This window comes from Geospiza fortis, unplaced genomic scaffold (assembly GCF_000277835.1).
Source record: "Geospiza fortis unplaced genomic scaffold, GeoFor_1.0 scaffold399, whole genome shotgun sequence".
Taxonomy (NCBI): Eukaryota; Metazoa; Chordata; class Aves; order Passeriformes; family Thraupidae; genus Geospiza; species Geospiza fortis.
In genome coordinates, this window is record NW_005054560.1 from 332802 (window position 1) to 351678 (window position 18877).

General features: G+C 38.6%; 1 protein-coding gene across 1 annotated transcript in view; it reads left to right on the forward strand.

Annotated features, from left to right (window-relative positions):
- Positions 1 to 18877, forward strand: part of COP1 (COP1 E3 ubiquitin ligase) — a 119147-nt gene that overhangs the window by 3499 nt on the left and 96771 nt on the right. The window contains exons 4-7 of the mRNA XM_005429630.3: positions 1921 to 2040; positions 4013 to 4081; positions 13469 to 13528; positions 15297 to 15373. Coding sequence (XP_005429687.2) covers positions 1921 to 2040; positions 4013 to 4081; positions 13469 to 13528; positions 15297 to 15373 — 326 coding nt within the window. The remainder of the gene's footprint in view (positions 1 to 1920; positions 2041 to 4012; positions 4082 to 13468; positions 13529 to 15296; positions 15374 to 18877) is intronic.

Consider the following 18877-nt stretch of genomic DNA (forward strand, 5'->3'; position numbering starts at 1 on the left):
TGCTATTCTGGTTTAGATGCCACAAAAAACTGCCTGGATATCTTCTAGACTTGCTTCATGTCACAGAGTCAGAGCAGGATCTGTGCCCTCAGTTCATCAGGACCTCTCTGCAGCACCTGTGGATGCTCTTGTGCATTAAAATAAAAAAGAATATATGACATGAGCCAAAAAACTTGCATGTTTGACCTGCTATGTCTGACATCCTTGTCTTTTGTAATTCATAAATAAGATTGCAAAATAATATTAAAAACCACGGAGCACCTGTTTTTAAAAGCTTATATTAAAGTGATATTAATTTAGGGGCTGTGTTGCAGGAGCTAGTGCTGTCAGTTTTTGCAAAGAGCATTCTTTAAAGATTCATTGGTGTACTCACAGTAAGTTTTTATATTCATTATAAAATATGCATATACCATGTTTAATATAAAATATGCATAAACCAGATATGGTTTGAAGTGCACACATCTGACCTGAAGGCGTATACAGTAGCTTCTGGGAAATTGGTTTTACCCTTTAAAAGCTGTGCTTGTAGAGGCACCTATTTTTGATAACTATCAATAAGTGGACAATCTACCATGACTTCATGCCCAAAACAGTGGTGTGTCTACCTTATGGCAGAAGATAAAAATACACACATCTAAAAAAGAGTAATGTTGCTCCTGTGCCCCTTCTTTAATATGCCTTGTATTACTTTTGGTATTAAGGGAAGTCATCCAAGACACATTGCAGCAAATGCAATAGTCATGGTCTCATTAAGAAATCATGTTAAGGCATGTTTGAACATTTGAGTAGTTTAGCAGTAGCACAGTTAACTAGTGCATTAGTCTGTTAAAATGTGTCTCAAATCCTATTCACTTGCTTAAAAACCATGGTTTTTTTCCCAGTTACTCCAGATTGAAATTGACTTTTTGGCTGAGTAGTTTCCATAGGTTCTTTTGAGCAGTGTATGGAAAGTTATGCATTCTATATGGATGTTATATATTTTATTTTTCTTAATGTACTTAATGCAAAAGGGCTACAGCCCTTGAGAGAATATCTGATTTAGACTGGATGGTATTTCTAGTTCTTGCCAATTTAAATAAATTGATTTAGTGTCATAGCTTTTTTAGAACAGGATTTTTTAATCCAGTTTTGTTTCTTAGATGTTCTTTAGATGTCTCAGCTGTTCCTGTTGGTTCCTGAAGCTTTTTGATGTAAACCTGTGCTGGCACTAACCTATTATTCTGATTTTCCTGTGCTTAAAGATACATTTCTTTGCTTTTTTTATTGATAAGAAGAAGAGAAAAGAGCCTTCAGGGAAGAATGGACTGTATAGTAATATTTTGGTTCTTTGAGGAGTCCCCCACAGCTCCAAGCAGTTTAAATGAGATCAACCTGATGAGCTCCATCTTCTTCCAAGCTCTCACATTTCCCTTACACTTAGGAGGAGTAATCTGAAAGGTGACAGTAGGAAAAATAAGCTGATACTACCCTCTTTGATTTGAGTTTAGCATGAGGGTTTTACCATCTTAAAAAAATTAAAAGGTATTGGTGCATAACAGTATTTCAGATGTAATCCAACTAAGCTTGGATAAATGTGGAGGGTTTTTTTTTCTCTCCAAAGAAACACGTTCTCAGAAGCTGGGGCACAAATCAGATAAAATTGTTGCTGTGAAATAATCTTTTCCCAGCAGCAGCAGCAAATATGCTTTCATGAAGCACAAATATATTCCAAATAAGATAAGAAGTTCCACAGTAGGTCAGAGGAGCCATATCCTGCACACATGGCAGAATTGGTAATCTGAGTGCATGAAAACTGGGTTGCAATTTTACAAAGAGATGAAATATTGCTGTGTTGCTTTTAATAGCTGTTGTTGGATGGCTTATGCAGCCCTGGATGGCTTGGACTCACCATCTCTTCCACATCTCTTGTTCTCTTTTTAGAATGGCCACAGGTGGCAGATAATTCAAGATTTGTTGGGAACTGATCAAGACAATCTTGACTTAGCTAATGTCAACCTGATGCTGGAGCTGCTGGTGCAAAAGAAGAAGCAGTTGGAAGCAGTAAGAAGTTTCTCTTATTTAAATGAGCACTGTGTATTTAGAAGTTTTTTTCTTTTGATACCTTTTGCTGAAAGCAAGATTCTGTTGGTGAATTAATTGCTTAGTATTTTCTCTTGTGTTTTGGTGTTTAAAAGGTGACTGTTTTGCTGACCTTTGTAGTGAAATAACATTTCAGCTGTGATGCCCATAACATGCTTATAATGCTGTTGCTGGCAGGGTTGTATAAACAAGCAGGGAAAACAGAAAAGGATAAGAGAAAATGACTCACAGGACACAGACAAGCACGTGAAGAAGTTTGCTAATTGTCTGTTGCACAAGTAAATGTCAGATCTTTCTTAGTAATAAGGATGAAGAAGTCCAGAATATAGATTAAAGAATAAACACGGTGAGCATGTGAAAAGGATCACACCCTTTAGTTTCTGCTGGAACCCTTAGAATCTGAATGACCGCCTTTCCTGAAGGCTTTTTCAATATTTAATGTTTGAAAGAAAAGTTCACATGTCTTGTTTATGAAGGTGGTTTGAAGATTTAGCCAATATGAAGCAAACTGTTCCTATGATTTAACTGAAATGTGATTGGTTTGGGTTTGTTCTCTGTGTATTTGGCCATTCCATGCTGTTCATTTCAAGTGACCATTTTCAAGTTATGAGAACCAGACCTTATAAATTAGACTGGATTATTACAGAATTTGACCCAGTGAACCTTGAATAGGAGGGTGGATTTTGACAGTGCTTTGAAACAGGTGAGGAAAAGTTGTATTGGGAATATCTTATTAATTCCTGAAGAATCAATATTAACAACTTGTGGTTCTGATGGAAAGAAAGTAACCCCAAAATATGCTTGACTGTTATGTTGCCTTATTGCGTGGGGACTTGTAAATATGTTTCTTGTGGTTCAGTGAAGTTTTGGTGGGGAAAAATAGAATAAAACTTTTTTCCTCTGTAAACCTTTTTGTATGATTTGTGACAGATCTGAAGCAAAGAAGGCATATGACTGAGTGTATAAGTATTTCTGAGTATGAATATCTTCTAAGGATGCTAAGCCTAAAAAGTGAAATCACACCTGACATTTAAAGAATAATTTAAAAGCATTTTTCTTGTCTAGCTTTACTTACTTCACACTTATTATCAGATCATGTGGACTAAAAAAATAACACTAGAAAAGTAGTATTTTTGCATTCAATGTCTTTACATTCCCTGTCCCCTCTTCCTTTCCTGGATTTTGTGTGCTCCTATATCTTGATCCTTTTTGACTGTATGTTCACAATCATTTAATAATAAATATTTTGATAAGTTATTAAAATAACTTGGAATGCTGTGATATGATTAAGGCTATATTAATGCTGTTATATAGGTCTTTGTTATTTTTCCTCTTATGGTTCTCTTTATCTTGCCTTGTCAAGTTCTTGGGTGAAAATTCTATGCTGATGGCTGAGGTAAATAACCTGTCATGAAAAATATTAGAAAGGGATGGTTTAGTTTCATCAGTGACTTCATTGTTGTCTTTCACTCTGGAGAAATCTTCAGCAGTAACTTCTACATAAGCATAAATGTAAATTTTGGGAAAAGTGTTTTGTTTTTTTTAATATAAATACTTAATCCTGTAGTATGTTAGTCATGAAATGGATGCTAAGGATCTTCCAGGGTAGAAGACAGTCTGTGAGGAACCTGTACTCCAAAATCTATTTCAGGTGCAGTAGCCAAAGAAGAAATAAACATTTCAACTTATTAGTAAGAACTGTTACAAGGACTGTTGCTTTCACATAAAAACTTGTTGTGAACCAAACAGAACTTTAAGACCTGTGAGATAAAGTAAAACTACCATTTCAAAAATCCTCCTTAAGCTATTTTCTTCTTGGTAACCTCTAAATGAAAGTAGTTTCTGTGCTGTGTGGATTTCTGTGTGTAAAATGAGTATTTGTTTCTCTTGATGTACATGGAAGAGTTACACTTCCTTATTTGCTGTGTTACAGGAGTCTCATGCTGCCCAATTGCAGATCCTTATGGAATTCCTTAAAGTTGCCAGGAGAAACAAACGAGAGGTAACTTGTTTTGTGTTTCAGTTGGTGAAATGTTGTATGCTGCTTTCTCCCAGTGCATTTCTGTTGAAGTGATGTGTCAGCCTGGCATTATTTCTGCAAAGAATAACTCAAGGCGTGTTGGGGGAAATCTCAGACAGCGGACACATGGGTTTGAAGGAAAATTAATCTCTTTATGTATGACAGCTTCAATTTTTAATCATTTGCCTTCTCATCTCAAGCTGGTGAAGCATGTGGGAATACAGAGAGTCCTTGGTGTAAATGAACATCAATTTCTGAAAGAAGATTGTTTTCCCAACACAGAAAAAAATCAAATATTGGGAAGGATTGAAATTATTTTCACTACCAATTTTTTCCTTTAGTTTATCAAATAGCATGACTAATGTGGTGACATAAAAGACTTAATATTCTGTGCTTCTTCCTTATTTGTCCTAAAATGAGTGTCTCAAGGAATATGAGAGTTCTGTAATCAGATACACATGGTTTGGGACTCTTCCTTTCTAAGGTTATGCAGTGCATAATCCCTGATACCACAAATAGCCCAGAAATCTAGAAAAATGATCATGAAAAAAGAAGAAGGACGAGCTCTTGTAGTCCATAGTTTCTGAGAAAAGATGTGAAGAGCGGAAGACCCAACAGTTGACTGTAAGGTTAAACTCCAAATCATGTATGGGTTTGTCCAGAATGGATTTGAGGGTCTGGTTATGGAGTCATTCCAAAGCAAGTCTGGAGTCTGCCCACCAACAGATATCCATGGCCAAAATCAACAAGGGTTGTGGGAAGTCCAAAGAAGGGCAAGAGAGCTGGTGAAGGGTCTGTAAAATGTCTTACAAGGAGCAGCTCAGGGAGCTGGGGTTGTTCAGTCTGGAGAAAAGGAGGCTCAGTGAGGATCTCATTGCTCTCTCTAACTACCTGACAGGAGGCTGTAGTGGGGGGCAGTCAGGCTCTTCTGCCATGTCTCAGGTGAAAAGATGAGGGGAAATGGCCTCAGGTTGCACCAGGAGAGATTCAGATTAGATACTAGAAAACATTTTTTTCACTGAAAGAGTGCTCAGGTATTGGAGTAAATTGTCCAGGGAGCTGGTAGAGTCACAGTCTCTGGGAATGTCCAGGAGGCATCTGGATATGGTTTAGGGGTTAGTATGGTGGGGCTGGGGTGGTGGTTGGACTAGATCATCTTGAAAGTCTCTTTCAACCTTGATTCTGTGAGTTTCAGTACCTGGGAAGCCTTTCTCATCTGCATCAGTATCTATCTCTTTGGCTTTAGTAATAATTTTTAAAGGATAACATCTTTTAAGGCCAGAGAAACTCAATTTTGGCTGCAGATCTCTGAAAACAGCCTTCAGAACATCCTGAAGGCAACTGGGACATAGAGTTTATTTCAGACCCTCCATGTCCCTGCTTATGTATTCCCTCTGTTGCCAAGGCTTCCTCTATGTTATTTTGTACCCCCCTTTATATTCCAGTGTGAAATGCAGACTGTCAATTCTCCGAAGACTTCTGTGCAGGCCTGTCAGCTCTGTCCTTGCCCTAGAGCTTAGTGTCTGGCCTTGCTATTTATTTTGAGGGAAATGAGGACTTGTCAGACTTGTAGCAGTCTTTGCTCTCACTTGATAAGAGTAAGAAAGATAAAAATCAGTGGGTAGATGCATGCAAAATACAGACCAGTCCTTAGGATAGTTTTATATCTCAAAATCTGTCTTGGGCAGTCAGCTTACACATAGAGTAAACTGGTGCTTCCTTTTTGGTAAGTAATGAGATCCTCCCTGTAGCTGGTGGACCTTGTGGCAAGCACCCCTTTCTAGAGGGACTTTTGTGGAGAAAACAGAGGAATTACTGCTTGGGGTAAGGCAGTGGGGATGTATCCACACTGCAGATGGTGGCTTGGGAGGTGAGAATGGGGGTTTAGTGACCATAAGAATAATGCAGTAAAGGTTATCAGAGCTTCTGAAGTTCGCTGTAGTTTCTTTTGATGCTGTGAGAGATGACTTGACCAGGTTTTTGGTGTTGACATGACTCTGAGGTGTTAGAAAGTCCTTTTTCTTTGCTTCGAGACTGAAGAAGAAGGCAGGATTCTTTGCCTTTCATTTTCAAGGTTGTTTATTTTTTTATATATATAACATTTTTTTCTCTGGCTTGCTGTGGTTTGTCTGGTAGGTCGGGTTGAGGCATACTGACTGCTTTGGGGTGGTGTTATTTTTTTTATACTAAAAACTACATGTACATTATTTACAATATTTTTTTAATACTTATCCCTTATGTTAGTTTGTTTTTACTTAAAACTAATGTAAAAGTGCTACTATTACAGCAGAAGATGGAGGACAAGAAGGAGAAGGAGAAAGACTGGACACACATAGATTCTTTTCTTTTGCTTCTTGAACTTCTATTCTAAAAACTTTAAAATTTTACTTTTTCACTTGGTCATAAATTCACTATCATTCTATCTAAACTTTTGTGGTCTGTAACTTTTAGCACAAAGTTGGTAATTGTTAAAATCAAAGGTTAAAATCAAAGGCACAGGTGTTTTTGACTCTGTGCTAAGGTCTCTGAGCCCCCTGTCAGGGTTTCAAGTCCTCCAAGGTAGTTAGAGGAATTTTTTGGGTTCTGACAGTGACTGTTTAAGAATTGAGCTCAAGGAATATGTGTGGACCCTGGAACAATGATGTATTGCACATAATTGTGAGTCATACAAGCAGCCTTATTATGGGGAGGAGCATGACCTTTTTTCCTTTCCTAATTCAAGCTTGGATAGCTGCAGAGTAAATGCAATTTCACTCAGTAAACCATAGCTGTAAAGATAAGTTCTTAATAAATAAAGATTTATTTTTTAATATATGCTCCTGAGTTCTTATTTCTAATTTTTGGTTTAAATGTTTAATGGAACTTTGGTAACTTTGCTTCCTAATATGCCTCTTTGAATACTATTTATTGCAAGATTTTATTAACAAGTTTCATTTGCTACATATTACAAGTTCTTACATAGGGACTTTTGTAAGTGAATACAGGTATTGCCTCAGAGTTAGTGTACCTGTATAGTATTGCCCAAGTTCAGAGTAGATGATTAACCACCTGTAACCCTCCTTGCCTACTTCACTCATAAATTATGGATTTTTTTTCTCTTGCATTAATGAAATGGTGACTTCTGAGCATATTGCAGTGGGTTTACAGCTAGAAGAAAACTATCTTTTAGACTTGTACTTCAGAACATTGGTGCAGTCAAGTCTTTGACAAATGCCTCTTTGCCACCTTCTCATAATTTCTCCAGAAGATAAATGTGAGGTTCAGCACCTGCAGCAGCTTCTATTAGAAATCCTGTTTTGATCTCTTCATAACTTCTCAAAATGTTGATCTTTCAGGCTAGAATTTACTGCATGTTTTTTGCACAAAGGTGCTTGCAAGCCCTTTTTCTTTTGAAGTTTATGTATTTTGTTTTCTTTTTGACCTAGAGCAATATGGCAAAAAACCCAAATCCTTGGCAATAGTAATAGAAAAAAAAAATTCTTACTTTAGAAAAGATTGAAAACAAATGGCTAAAGCTTAAAAATACTTTTTCACACAAACAACAGATAGTTTTGGAGGGGAGGAATGTATTGATCACTCACAGCAGTTGGATGTCTGTCCCTAAGGCAAACTTAGCATGGCTGAGTGCCTTTCCATATGTGTACACAGTTAATTGAATGCACACTCTGCTTTTTTTTTGTTTTAATCTAGTGTCCTCTTGTGTTGATATTAAGGACCTAAAAAGTCTGGAAGGTCAAGTTTAATAATGAAATATTATATCTTGGTGTGGTGGGTGTTTATTAATATTTTCCAGGGAAAGTAAATGCAGCTGCCTGTGACTTTTTAAAATTCTTGCTTTCATACGTGTGTTGCATAAATGCTTTTGCAAATTTAACTTTGTTAATTTTAAGTGTTCACGTGTTCTTTCATCTTGAACACTTTGTGAGAAAACTGATTATATCAGTTACTTCTCCCCACTTTTATGTACTTTAAGGAAGAGACCTTGCTAATTGTCTGGTCAGGATTTGAATGTCTCCAAACAGTTAGACAATGCCATATATATCATATAGATAATTTATGCTAAAATACTACTAGCTCAGCTACCTGATGGTGTTTCTGTCAAGCAGCACCATTGCTTACTGAAGGAGAATACTGAGCTTGATGATTTGTATCACAAATCAAGTTCTGTACAGGTGTTATTCTCTGGGTGCATTCATGTTTCCCTTGGCAGATGTCACTTCATTTTTATTTTTTCTGTCTAATAATGTGATGTTAAGTCTCTCATGTCTAACAAACAAGGCCTCTTTCACGTCTGCTAATACATAAGGCTGTTTTTTAGCTGATAAAACATCCTGGGACAGAAGAATAATCCTGAAGTGTCTCAGGCTTGTGGCACTGAGTGCCTGCTCAGCATTTCAGAATCATCGTTGTTCTTTGCACTCTCAAATGTTAGATACTAAAAATAAGAGGAGTTATTAGTTATTGTGGGGTAATTGCTGGGAATTCTAAGCATGAATTCTCCAGGGATGTCATTACCCTGTGTTAATCACTTCACCTGTCAAGCCTTGTGTTCTGCGTGTTCACACATGGATGAACTAATGAGTAAGCAAGAGGAGGTGACAGAACCTGGAATCAGTCATGCTCCTTTGTTGTCATGTGGTCTTGGTTACATTTCAGGACTCCTGAGAATTTATAGCTACAGTAATCTGGTCCCTATCCACTGCACTTACCTGGTATTTAAATCTATTTGCATTTCTAAGTTACTGAATGAAAGATGTGAGCTCCAGAAGCAGTGATAAGAAGCCCAAGGATACAGTGAGTGTGTGAGCAGCAAACTGAAAATGATCATAGTGGTATCAGTGTGTACAGCTGGCTCTCCTTGCTGTACTGGAGAGGTCTTGCAAAGAAAGCACCTATTAGTGACACATTAAACTCTAAGGCAATTAGTCTAATTGTTAGGCAGCATTGTTCCCTTCCCCAGGTGTCCTTATCTCAGGAGGGTTTTCTATCAGACCCTATCACTAAGCTTTGAGCATATTTCCTCCATACTGTAGGATGTAAATGACGGGGAGGAATATTCAAGATATGAAACATACTTTATCAGCCTGGCATCTCCCTTCTCCTGCCTTCAGGAATTCTGTGTGTTAAACAGCCGGGATGTTCTCAAGCCTTTCTCTTAGCTCTTCCTTAGTTGTGAGGAAATATTTATCATTTGGAGGAAGTATTGATCAGAGGAGAAATATTCTCAGCAGATAAATGTGTTATAGATGGACTGTCCACATGTTTAAGAGGCTTGAATGCCATATTTCACTATTGAAACTTGTGGAGGCTCAGGTGTTCTTGTCTTCATACTAACAAAAGCCTTGCACCTGCTTCTAGTTGTGCAAAGACATTGTAACAGAGAGGTATTTTGTCAAAACAAGTGATATTTGCAATTAGTTTATAGGACTAAAATTTCTCTAAGGTCTGAAGATGACTTTCATGCCGCAGTTGCCCTGTATGTTGTAAAAGGCTCTGCATCCAATGCAATAATGGAAAGCAAACCCAGAGACAGACAAGACTTCCAGAGAGAGAAACTGATCTTATTGTGCATTGTCACTAAGGTATTGTATTCTACAGATAGGAATTAATTTCACTGGGTGCCTTTAGGAAGGTTTCAGCTGTTGATAGTGAACTTTGCACTGTGATTTGTTAAAGCAGTACTTGGTGGAAGTAGGAAGATTCTGATGTTGGATGGATGAAGCTACAGGACAGAATTAAGGGTTTATTTACAGTGACTGCCTGGTTTATCCTCCTTGGGTAGGCAGGTGATAATTTTTGATTCATCCTGGTTGGTGCAATGGCTTTGTGTGTCTGGGAAAATGATGTTCCCTCTGGTAACAGTCTCATCTGTTTGTCTGGATCTATGGTATCTATGGATCTATGATAGATCTGTGGATCTATCTACTCCCCAGGGAGTGTAGATCAGAGCCTGGAAGGTGTGTTACTGTACATAACATGGCCTGTGAGCTTCCAAAAAGTGTGAATCCAGATGCTCTGTTTAAACTGCTTATTAGAATAGTGTTGCTGATTTTGCAGTATTTCTGTAGAAAATAACTCCTGCTGTTATTTGCTTTTTCTAGAAAAAAATTTTTTTGTTTGTTTGTTTTTTGGTTTTTTTCTTTGCTGTTCTGTGATTTTTTGTGAATTGGAAAGGCAGTTGGTCAAGTTTCTATGGCTCCTTCCCTTATGTGTTTTTCTAGGCTGTGTCTGTGTCACTGGGAGGCTCTGCTGAGCTTTTGGTTTTTTTGCAAACACTTAGAATGGCACCAGGAGACCCAGTCAGGAGTGCTTGCTGTCCGTGCTGTACAAACACAAGGCAGGAAGTTGCTGCCTCCCAAGAGGCCCTTGCTCCAGGAAAAACAGGAAGCTCCAGGATGAAACCTTAGGGCTGTACCCTGATAGGCTTGTTAGTAGATGGCCAACCAAAGACAAAATGACCGTGACCTGGTGTTTACCATTGTGTAAGTTCTTGGTAGCTTCTTGATTTGAATGTCTGAAATCCCTTTTCCAGGATTATAAACATGTTTTGAGGTTGTAGCTGTTCTTCTGTATATATGCCCATATGTGAAAAATGGGACCAGAATGTTACATACCTGCTTATTGTAGTTCATTCACTGGAGTTGAAATTGAGGTTTAACGACTGAATTAAAGACCTTCTCCTTGTCCATATTGGCCTTTTAATTTCTGGGAAAGCATCTGTGTCTGAAAAGAGAGCTTATAGTATGTGCTTTTCTCTAAGCATACATTTCAGTGTTCCTCGGAAGTGCTTTTGCTGACGTAATCCAAAGTCTTACAGGTGTGATTCTGCCCCTCACTGGGACAGGACTTGGCTTGCTTTCTGTGCCCAACAGTGAAAATAAGGGCCCTTAAACCTGAATATACTGCAAGAACTAGAATTCATTTAGCTTTCCTTAAATGTCCCTCAAAGGCTGGCAGTTATAAATCGGTAGTCTCATTTTTCAAAGTTTAATTGGAATGAATGTGGATTGATTTAAGGTCTTTGATAGATTAAAACACTTCAACTAACATACCAAGAAACCAAAGGTTTCAGTGTAGACATTAATTCATTTTATGCTGATGGTATGAGAAGACTCCTCCTAAAACAAGCATGAAACAATCTTGCCTCCTTTTTGGAGTTGCTGCTGCTAGGTAAGTTTATGGTAGGTTGTAACTAGAAGGAAGAATTGGTAAATAAAGTACCAGATCTCGTGCTCTTGGCTGTGTGCAATAGTTAATGAAAGCTGGCCAATAAAAAGTCTCAGCTCTTGTTCCTATAAAAAAATATCCTGTTTATGTCATGGCAACAACTGTCAATTATTTTTCAGAGGCCCAGTTTGGCTGGGAGCCAGTACATTGTAGAATAGCTGATTTCCTCACTGTAATTTTGGAACTTGTAAGTGGTTTTGTAACTTCTTTTTAAATGGGATTTATGAATGTGGGGGACTAATGGTATTTTCTAGAGCTGAGTTCAGGCAGGACCCATGCTGTGCAAGTGTCACTTAACTTTGCCACTAATCTTGGAGCTGTAGCACCACCTGCTATTCTTGCTGTAGGTTTCAAAAGTGAAAATGGAATTATCTGTTTTGGTGTAGTGATTTGTAAATTATCTGTGGCAGTCTAGTTCTAAACCATTAAACTTGTGCTGTCTGTGCCTCAAATTAAATGTAAACTGCAACCTTCAGAGTACAGAGATTAGGATACATTTATAATGTCATCTTATTCAAAGAAGCAGCCATGATAGAAGTATGTGTGGACCCAGCGGTCATTTCTTCTCCTATTTTCAGAGACAGAAGTCTTTGTTAGTGGTTAAAAGGAAAATTAAGATGGTGGATTATTTAATGCAGAGCACACAGATATTTGGAGTGCTTCAGTATGAGAGAGGTTTAAATTGTGCTTTTTGTTTAAGCAAAAACTTCTGCCTCTTAAAGGATCAAACTTGAGCACTTGACTGAATAAGTCTTTGGGAGTAGCTTGCCAGATATTCTTTGGAATATGTCATACTAAGAATAATATGTCTTGCCAAACTAGTGACTTTGGATTTGGGCAATTTAATATTCTGTTGTAAAGCTGAAAGTACAAAAATTTGTTTTGTCTTTGGAGAATGTGTTGTGCTTAAGCTTTCAGTGGACTTAACTTACCAAATGCTTCTGGTCAAAGGGCACCTTGCTGGTTGTCTGTAAATTTTTACTGGGAGCTGAGGAGAGTCAGGTGGACGTCCAGTTCTTTGTGTATTTTACATTTATGTGTCTCAGTGTAGCAGACTTGCACTGGAGCTGAGTTTTCTTGGGAGCTCTCACCTAGAGGGGTGTGTGTGTATGTGGGCCCTGCAAGGCTGGGTTTAGGCTCTGTGGGTGTTTGGTGGGACATAGCTGCTGAATAAACAGGTAAGGAGATGATGTCCTTGCTTAGGTGAAAACAGTTGACAAGGTTTCAGTTGCTTGAGGTGAGTGAAGCCAGCTTGCTGAGTAACTAAAAAACATGGGAGATATTACATGTGGCACAAAGAAGGGAAAGGAAATGTTGGCTGGTGAGAGGGGAGGTCTCCTTCTGACCCTTTCAGGTGTAGCCCTCAAATTGACTGGAGTTTGTGGTATAATCCAAGGTAAGTACCCCACCTTTGGAATGAATGATGCCTTGATACCCTGTGGTGCTTACTCTGTGCCAGGAGCAAATCTTACTATGGTCAAAACAGGTTTTTTCCAATCCAGAAACTTAGTGACAAAGTTTAAATTGGCAAGTGACAAGTTAACAAGTGGGATGATAATTAGTCTTGATACATTTTAGCAAAGCATTTTGTATTTAGTTGGAGGGTGAAATGATCATTCTCTTTCATTGTGTTTTTTTTTCTAATTGTGACAGGACAAATAGGAATGATTTGAAAGTCTGGAAGTGTTCAGGCCTGGGGCTGACAGGCCTTGGAGAAGCCTGGTCTAATGGAGGGTGTCCCTGCCTGTGGCAGAGGATGGAATGAGATAATCTTTAAGATCCCATCTAACCTACACCACATCGTGATTCTATACTCAGTGTTTGCAAACCAGTTCCATCTTGCCTGAGACATGTTAAAGGAGCATAATAGTATTACTTTGAATAATGTGTGTCTGTGGTTGACATCCACATACCTCCTGTTCTTGTTTCCAATTGTTCCCAAATAACAGCTTTGTCTTGAATGTGGTTGGTGTGCACACTTATGTTAATCTGTACATTTGAACTTCCTGCCTGGTGACTTTTGAATTGTGTGGCAGACCAGTGAAGATAGTTCAGGTTCCTTTCTGGAAAGATTATAATTTATCTTGGTGGTGGTGGTGCAGTGCAGATTGATTTAGACTTCTCCCATTCTCTTATCCACAGCAATTGGAGCAGATCCAGAAGGAGCTAAGTGTTCTGGAAGAAGATATTAAACGTGTAGAGGTGAGGTACCCAGACATTGTTCTGACTCTGGCAATTTTTCATTTTCATCAAGCTGTCTGCCTTGCTGTGAGGCTGCTGGCTTAAATTTATGGCATTTAAGTCAGTAATGGGAAAATGAACAGATGATGCTCTTTCTTTAATTTGTTCATTTAGTTGATGTGTGCAGGCTGCTGTTAGGTAGCTCTTATATAATCATTTCTTTGTGTTGCTAGTAAGTACTTTAGAGTAGTTGTTAGAAATCAGCAGCTGGTATATTGATCAGAATTTAAGATTTTTGTACGTTGCTGGCTGTTTGCACAGGCTGTTTAAACCTTAACAGCATCTAAGTCTTAAAATGGAGAGGTGTTGGAGATTGAGAAGAGGGTTGTTATGCAGAGACTGGAACAAAACCAGCACCTGCTGCATGTCAAAACTGATTCCTGCTACCTCCTGGTATAGTTCTCTTAATTCTGTACTAATGGGAATCTCTTGACATTTTTGCTAAGAATTATTCTCCAAAAATTTGTTACCCCATCAGTGCAATCCTTCTGTCTTCACTGAGTCTTTAGGTTCCTCTTGGTCCTTTCCTCTAATCATTCTAGTGTTTAATCTTGCAGTAGGGAGCTCATGTTTCAGGAATACATCAGACTGCCACCTCTCCAAATATCATTCCGTTAAAGCTTCTTGGGAATCTGTTTGCAGGTCTGCTCCTTGCTGCTTGCTCATCTTGAGCAGTCAGCATGTGTTCCCAACTACCTCCCAAAAAGCCTTTTAGATTTCTTAATGCAATTTATGTGTGCTGATGAATTAGCAAGATATAAATATGACTGACAACTGCAAGAATTCCCATTTATCTGATAGCTATTTGGATTTTTTCCCGACCTCTTTTCCTAAATGTTTCTCAGCTTTGGTGAAATAAATATACCTTAGTGTGTTTTCTTCAGACTGCTAAAATAAGTCTTGAGATCTAGGAGAAACTATTCCCAAAAGCTGTGGGATCTCTCAAAGAGCATCCAGCTACCTGTTTCTGTGCTCTTTAATCAGGCATTTCAGTGGGCTGCAGCTGGGGTATATTCCTGGGGTGTGATGCTGACCTTGGCTCTGACCTCTAAAGCCTGGGATCTCTCTTATCACAAATATCCTTCTTTCTACCTACCAACTAATAGGCACCTAGTGGGAATTTGAAAGCACAAGTAATAATTGTCCTGAGAACACTTTGCCCCTCAACTAATGAGCTGCTGCATCCTGCATAGCTTCCATTTCCCAAACAGATGAAAGCCAGTCTCATACTGGGCACACAGCAGTGACTTAGGCTGGGAGGGACAAAGCCAAGTTTATGTGCAAAGTTTATCTCTTGTGCAGTGGTCCCACAGAGGATTGACAGATCCTCTTTTAAGTCTGTGGCACCACCTTTGCCCTGTTGCCTTGTGACTGTTCTTGCCATGACCCATATCCAGCTTTACTTCCCAGTTCTGAAGGCTGTTAGATAAGTTTGCACATACCTCAAAAATGCATTTACAACCTGCTTGTTCTGCCACGTTTAAGGGAGATGCTGGGTTCGAGGCAATTGGATGATAACCAAATCTGTTGGGGTTTTTTTGGAGTATAAGCTCTAAAACTGCCACTCTTGAAGCACAGAGCACCACAGCTGTAGGAATTTTGAAACCCAGTTTGAATGGTAACTGAAAAAAAATTGAAAAAAAATTGAAAAAGCAGCAGTATTCTGTGAACACATATATTAGACATCCATGTTTTGTCAGCTCTGATGTAATGTGGCTTTCTGTTTCAGGAGATGAGTGGCCTGTACTCCCCAGTCAGTGAGGACAGCACAGTGCCACAGTTTGAGGCTCCCTCACCTTCACACAGGTATGGAGCTTGCAACTCAGCTTGGATTTTAAACTGTACATGCTGCATTCTATTTGTTAGTGCTTTCCAAGCAGTGCCCAAACCACAAGCAAAACTGGTTTTTGAGTGCTGTCCAGTATTTTCCTGTTGTGTTTGTAATTGCTATAAACTTTATGTGAACAAAGTGAAGAAAAAGCCATCTGAGCCTGCATTTGGATGAGAAATCTGCTCTGAATCAGATGCCATGGAAAACTGATGGCTTTAAATGTCATGTGAATTAGTAAACTTAAGTCATAAGCCTTTGCTATGGAATAACATATTACTGTTATTTATATGCTACCTTTTCTGAACATTGTGCTGTTCTGCTTGGCACATGAAAGGTCTTAATTTTGTATGATACTGGAGTGCTCTGGCTTCCCTAATCAGCATGGATGGCTAAAGGTATGGGCTCAGATCAGAATTTGAAATGTACAGCCTATTGATTCTGTTTATCTGCTGTCTGGTTTGATTTAATGAAATGCCTTTCTAATAATATAATTTCATGTGTATTTTTGTCTGGAATATTGCACAGTCTGGTTTCTTGATGATAATAATGCAGATGCTTCTTGTATCCAAGTTGTAAGTGCCAGAGTTGGAAGTGCTCTACTTTACAGGCATGTCTTTTGCTCTAATTTCAACAGGGCCAGGTTATGTTATTAAGTGATCATCTCTGCTATCTCTTAGAAGTAGAGTTCTCTGAACTGTCATTTTCTGTTATGAAATTGTACTGGTAGATTTTTTTTGCAGTTAGCAGCTCTAAGCCTAATAGCCCAGAAGTAAAAAATGATCAGATTTCTTCCCTTACAGAGACTTAGATACAGTGCTGTTGTGAGGAACCCGGCAATATTGGCTGGAATTTCCTACCAAGAAATGCTATTTCTGGACACAGAGACCAATATCTCTCATATTTCTATGTAGCTCTGGCTGCCCTGAGGGAAAGGACAGGAATGTGGTCACAATGGATGGGAACAGCATTTCTAATTCAGTTCTTCACTGCTTCTTCAATTCTTTTTGGGTACAGATTTGTTTCTTGATATGGGGTATTGCTGTTCTGCCAAGAAGCAGTTTTGTGAAACTGATGAGATTCTTGTCAGGTTCTACTGCTTTTCTGGTTATTGGCTATTAAATAGATTGGTTTTAGTGCATGGTACAGATGCTTGGGGTAAACTTGAGCACTGGTTGGGCAACATCAATTTGTTAGATGTTGGATGCCTTCAGGCCTAGAAACCTTTCTCTTTTAACAGGAGATTCTACTTATGAGTAGAAATGTATCTCTATTACTTGAGCTGAGCTAACAAAGAAGCCCCCAAAGAACTTTTTTTATCTGTTGAAGGCTGGAATAACATTTTAAGCCCAGGAGTTTTACTAAAAGAGTTGAGGGGGGAGCAGTCTGCAGTGAGAGCTACGCTGGTTTCAGTCTGCTGAGAATTTCTTAATTCCTTTATGCCTATTTATCTCATGTCCTAGAGGTCAATCAATCTCAGTTCTTGCATTTGAAGATGTAAGATGGTATGAAAAGAATTGTAGTGATCTGTGGATTGATGTGCTTCACCTGGGCTCTGCTGGCAGGGGCCAGTGGGCTGGAGCCATGATGGGTGCAGAGACCATGAGCTCTTTCTTCCCGCCTGTCTGGATCCATCTTGGCTGTGTCTTGAATTTTGGGGTTTTCCCCCTGGTACAGCATGCCAGGGATGTGATATAATAGGGATATTTAGGTGTTTTCTAGGGAATGTGGTATTGCCTTTTTCTCTCTGCTTTAGAAGACCCCTTATCTTTTTCTTGGTGACATTCCTGTGTGAGAAGTAGCCTTAAGTGGTAGAAGAGAAATCAGTGTGTGAAGGAATTATCTGAACAGGCATCAGTTGTTCCCAGAAGTTACTCCTGTAACCTCTATCCCTGCCCTGTTCTGACAGTTTTCTGTAATTCAAGTAATTGCATTGGTGTAAATTACCATAAATTAGATTCCAGGAAGGTCTACCACTTGAAACTAATTTTATTTTCAACATTAAGTGAAAGTTTTGAAGAATATCTCAACAACATTCCTCCTTGGCAAGAATGCTACAGAACAGCTAATATGAAATATGCTGGTTTTTTTCTCTTAACTGAAATATTTAATCTCCAGAGTGCATTTTAGAGATGCCATGAACCACTAAGAGTGAAATACAAATATAGTTTGGGATGGATTCACTTCCATGTTAAAATGATATTGAACTTGCAGAGATTCTTTAGCTTATCAGTAAATTAAAATGGTGTATTTAAATTGAAATATAACTTCACATACTTAACACACTGCTAATGAAATATAATTGTATAACACTTTAGTAATGTTCCTTATAAATAGTACAAGGTTATCACAGACTAGTGCTGAGAGGAAGAAAACTTCTTTAGCCTTTGTATTTAAAGTTCAAGAAAATAGAGTTCTTTGGAATTCAGTTTTATCTGGTCTCTGGTGACTTGCCCTTATTCATCTGCTTCCTTTAAATCACACGCTTGCTTCATTAACTTTCTGTTTCTTTCCATTGTTTGTAGCTTTTTTCCTCCCCATTTTTAACATCTACAAAATGTGAAATTACTTTGCCTTCCCCCAGCTTCTTTCAGAAGCTCTTCAGCAAAAAACCCTAGCACAGTTATGATGTTCAGTACATCCTTGGCTGCAAGAAACACGTGTTTTCTCTTGTGCCTACACAGGGTGTGATGAAACATTAAATTGGGTAATAGCACACTGCTTGTTTACAGTGTTGCCTATTGCTTGGTTTGTATACTAATAGAGAACAAGAGGGGAAGAATAAGGGAAGAGAACAAATAGTTCTGTGTATGGCTTTTCTGAACAGGCATGTGTGTTATTTCTTCTCCCAGTAAATGGTGCAAACGGAAGATAGGAATAAGCAGCTTCTCTGTGATGTTATCCAGGACTAATAGCAATAACAAGCTATCACTAATAGGAGTCTGAAGGAAAATTCTGATCTAGAAATGAGTTGCTTGGTAACTCTGGTTCAGTTATTGTAATCCTGATCCTCCTTCCCCTCCATTTATTCTAATTACCTCCTCCCATCCCTGTAATGGGATTTATAGTCTGTGGGTTGCCTTTGTTGTTGTTGTTCTGGGTTTTTAAATGTCATGTGAGTGTAGCTGAATTTCCAAACTGAACCTAATGTTACATCTTTTAAAAAAGAACTTGGAGGGTGCTGTAATTCTCTGATTACTTGCTTCCCTTTTATTGAAAGGAAAAACATTCAAGCATATATGAGTTAACTCAGCTATGGGCACAGCACAGAAATGTCTTTGAATTTTTACTCTGGTTAGGGAGATGACGTCTACACTCTTGAAGGCTTTACATCACCAGACAAGCTGCAGCAAAACAAGACCAGACACTCTAACTCTCAGTGTTTTGCTGTTAATTGCCACTGTACCTGTCTCAGAGTGGAGCAGTTTTTCATTGCTTTCCAGCTGAATGTGTTATTCCTGCAGTTCTGGCAGGATCTGCTG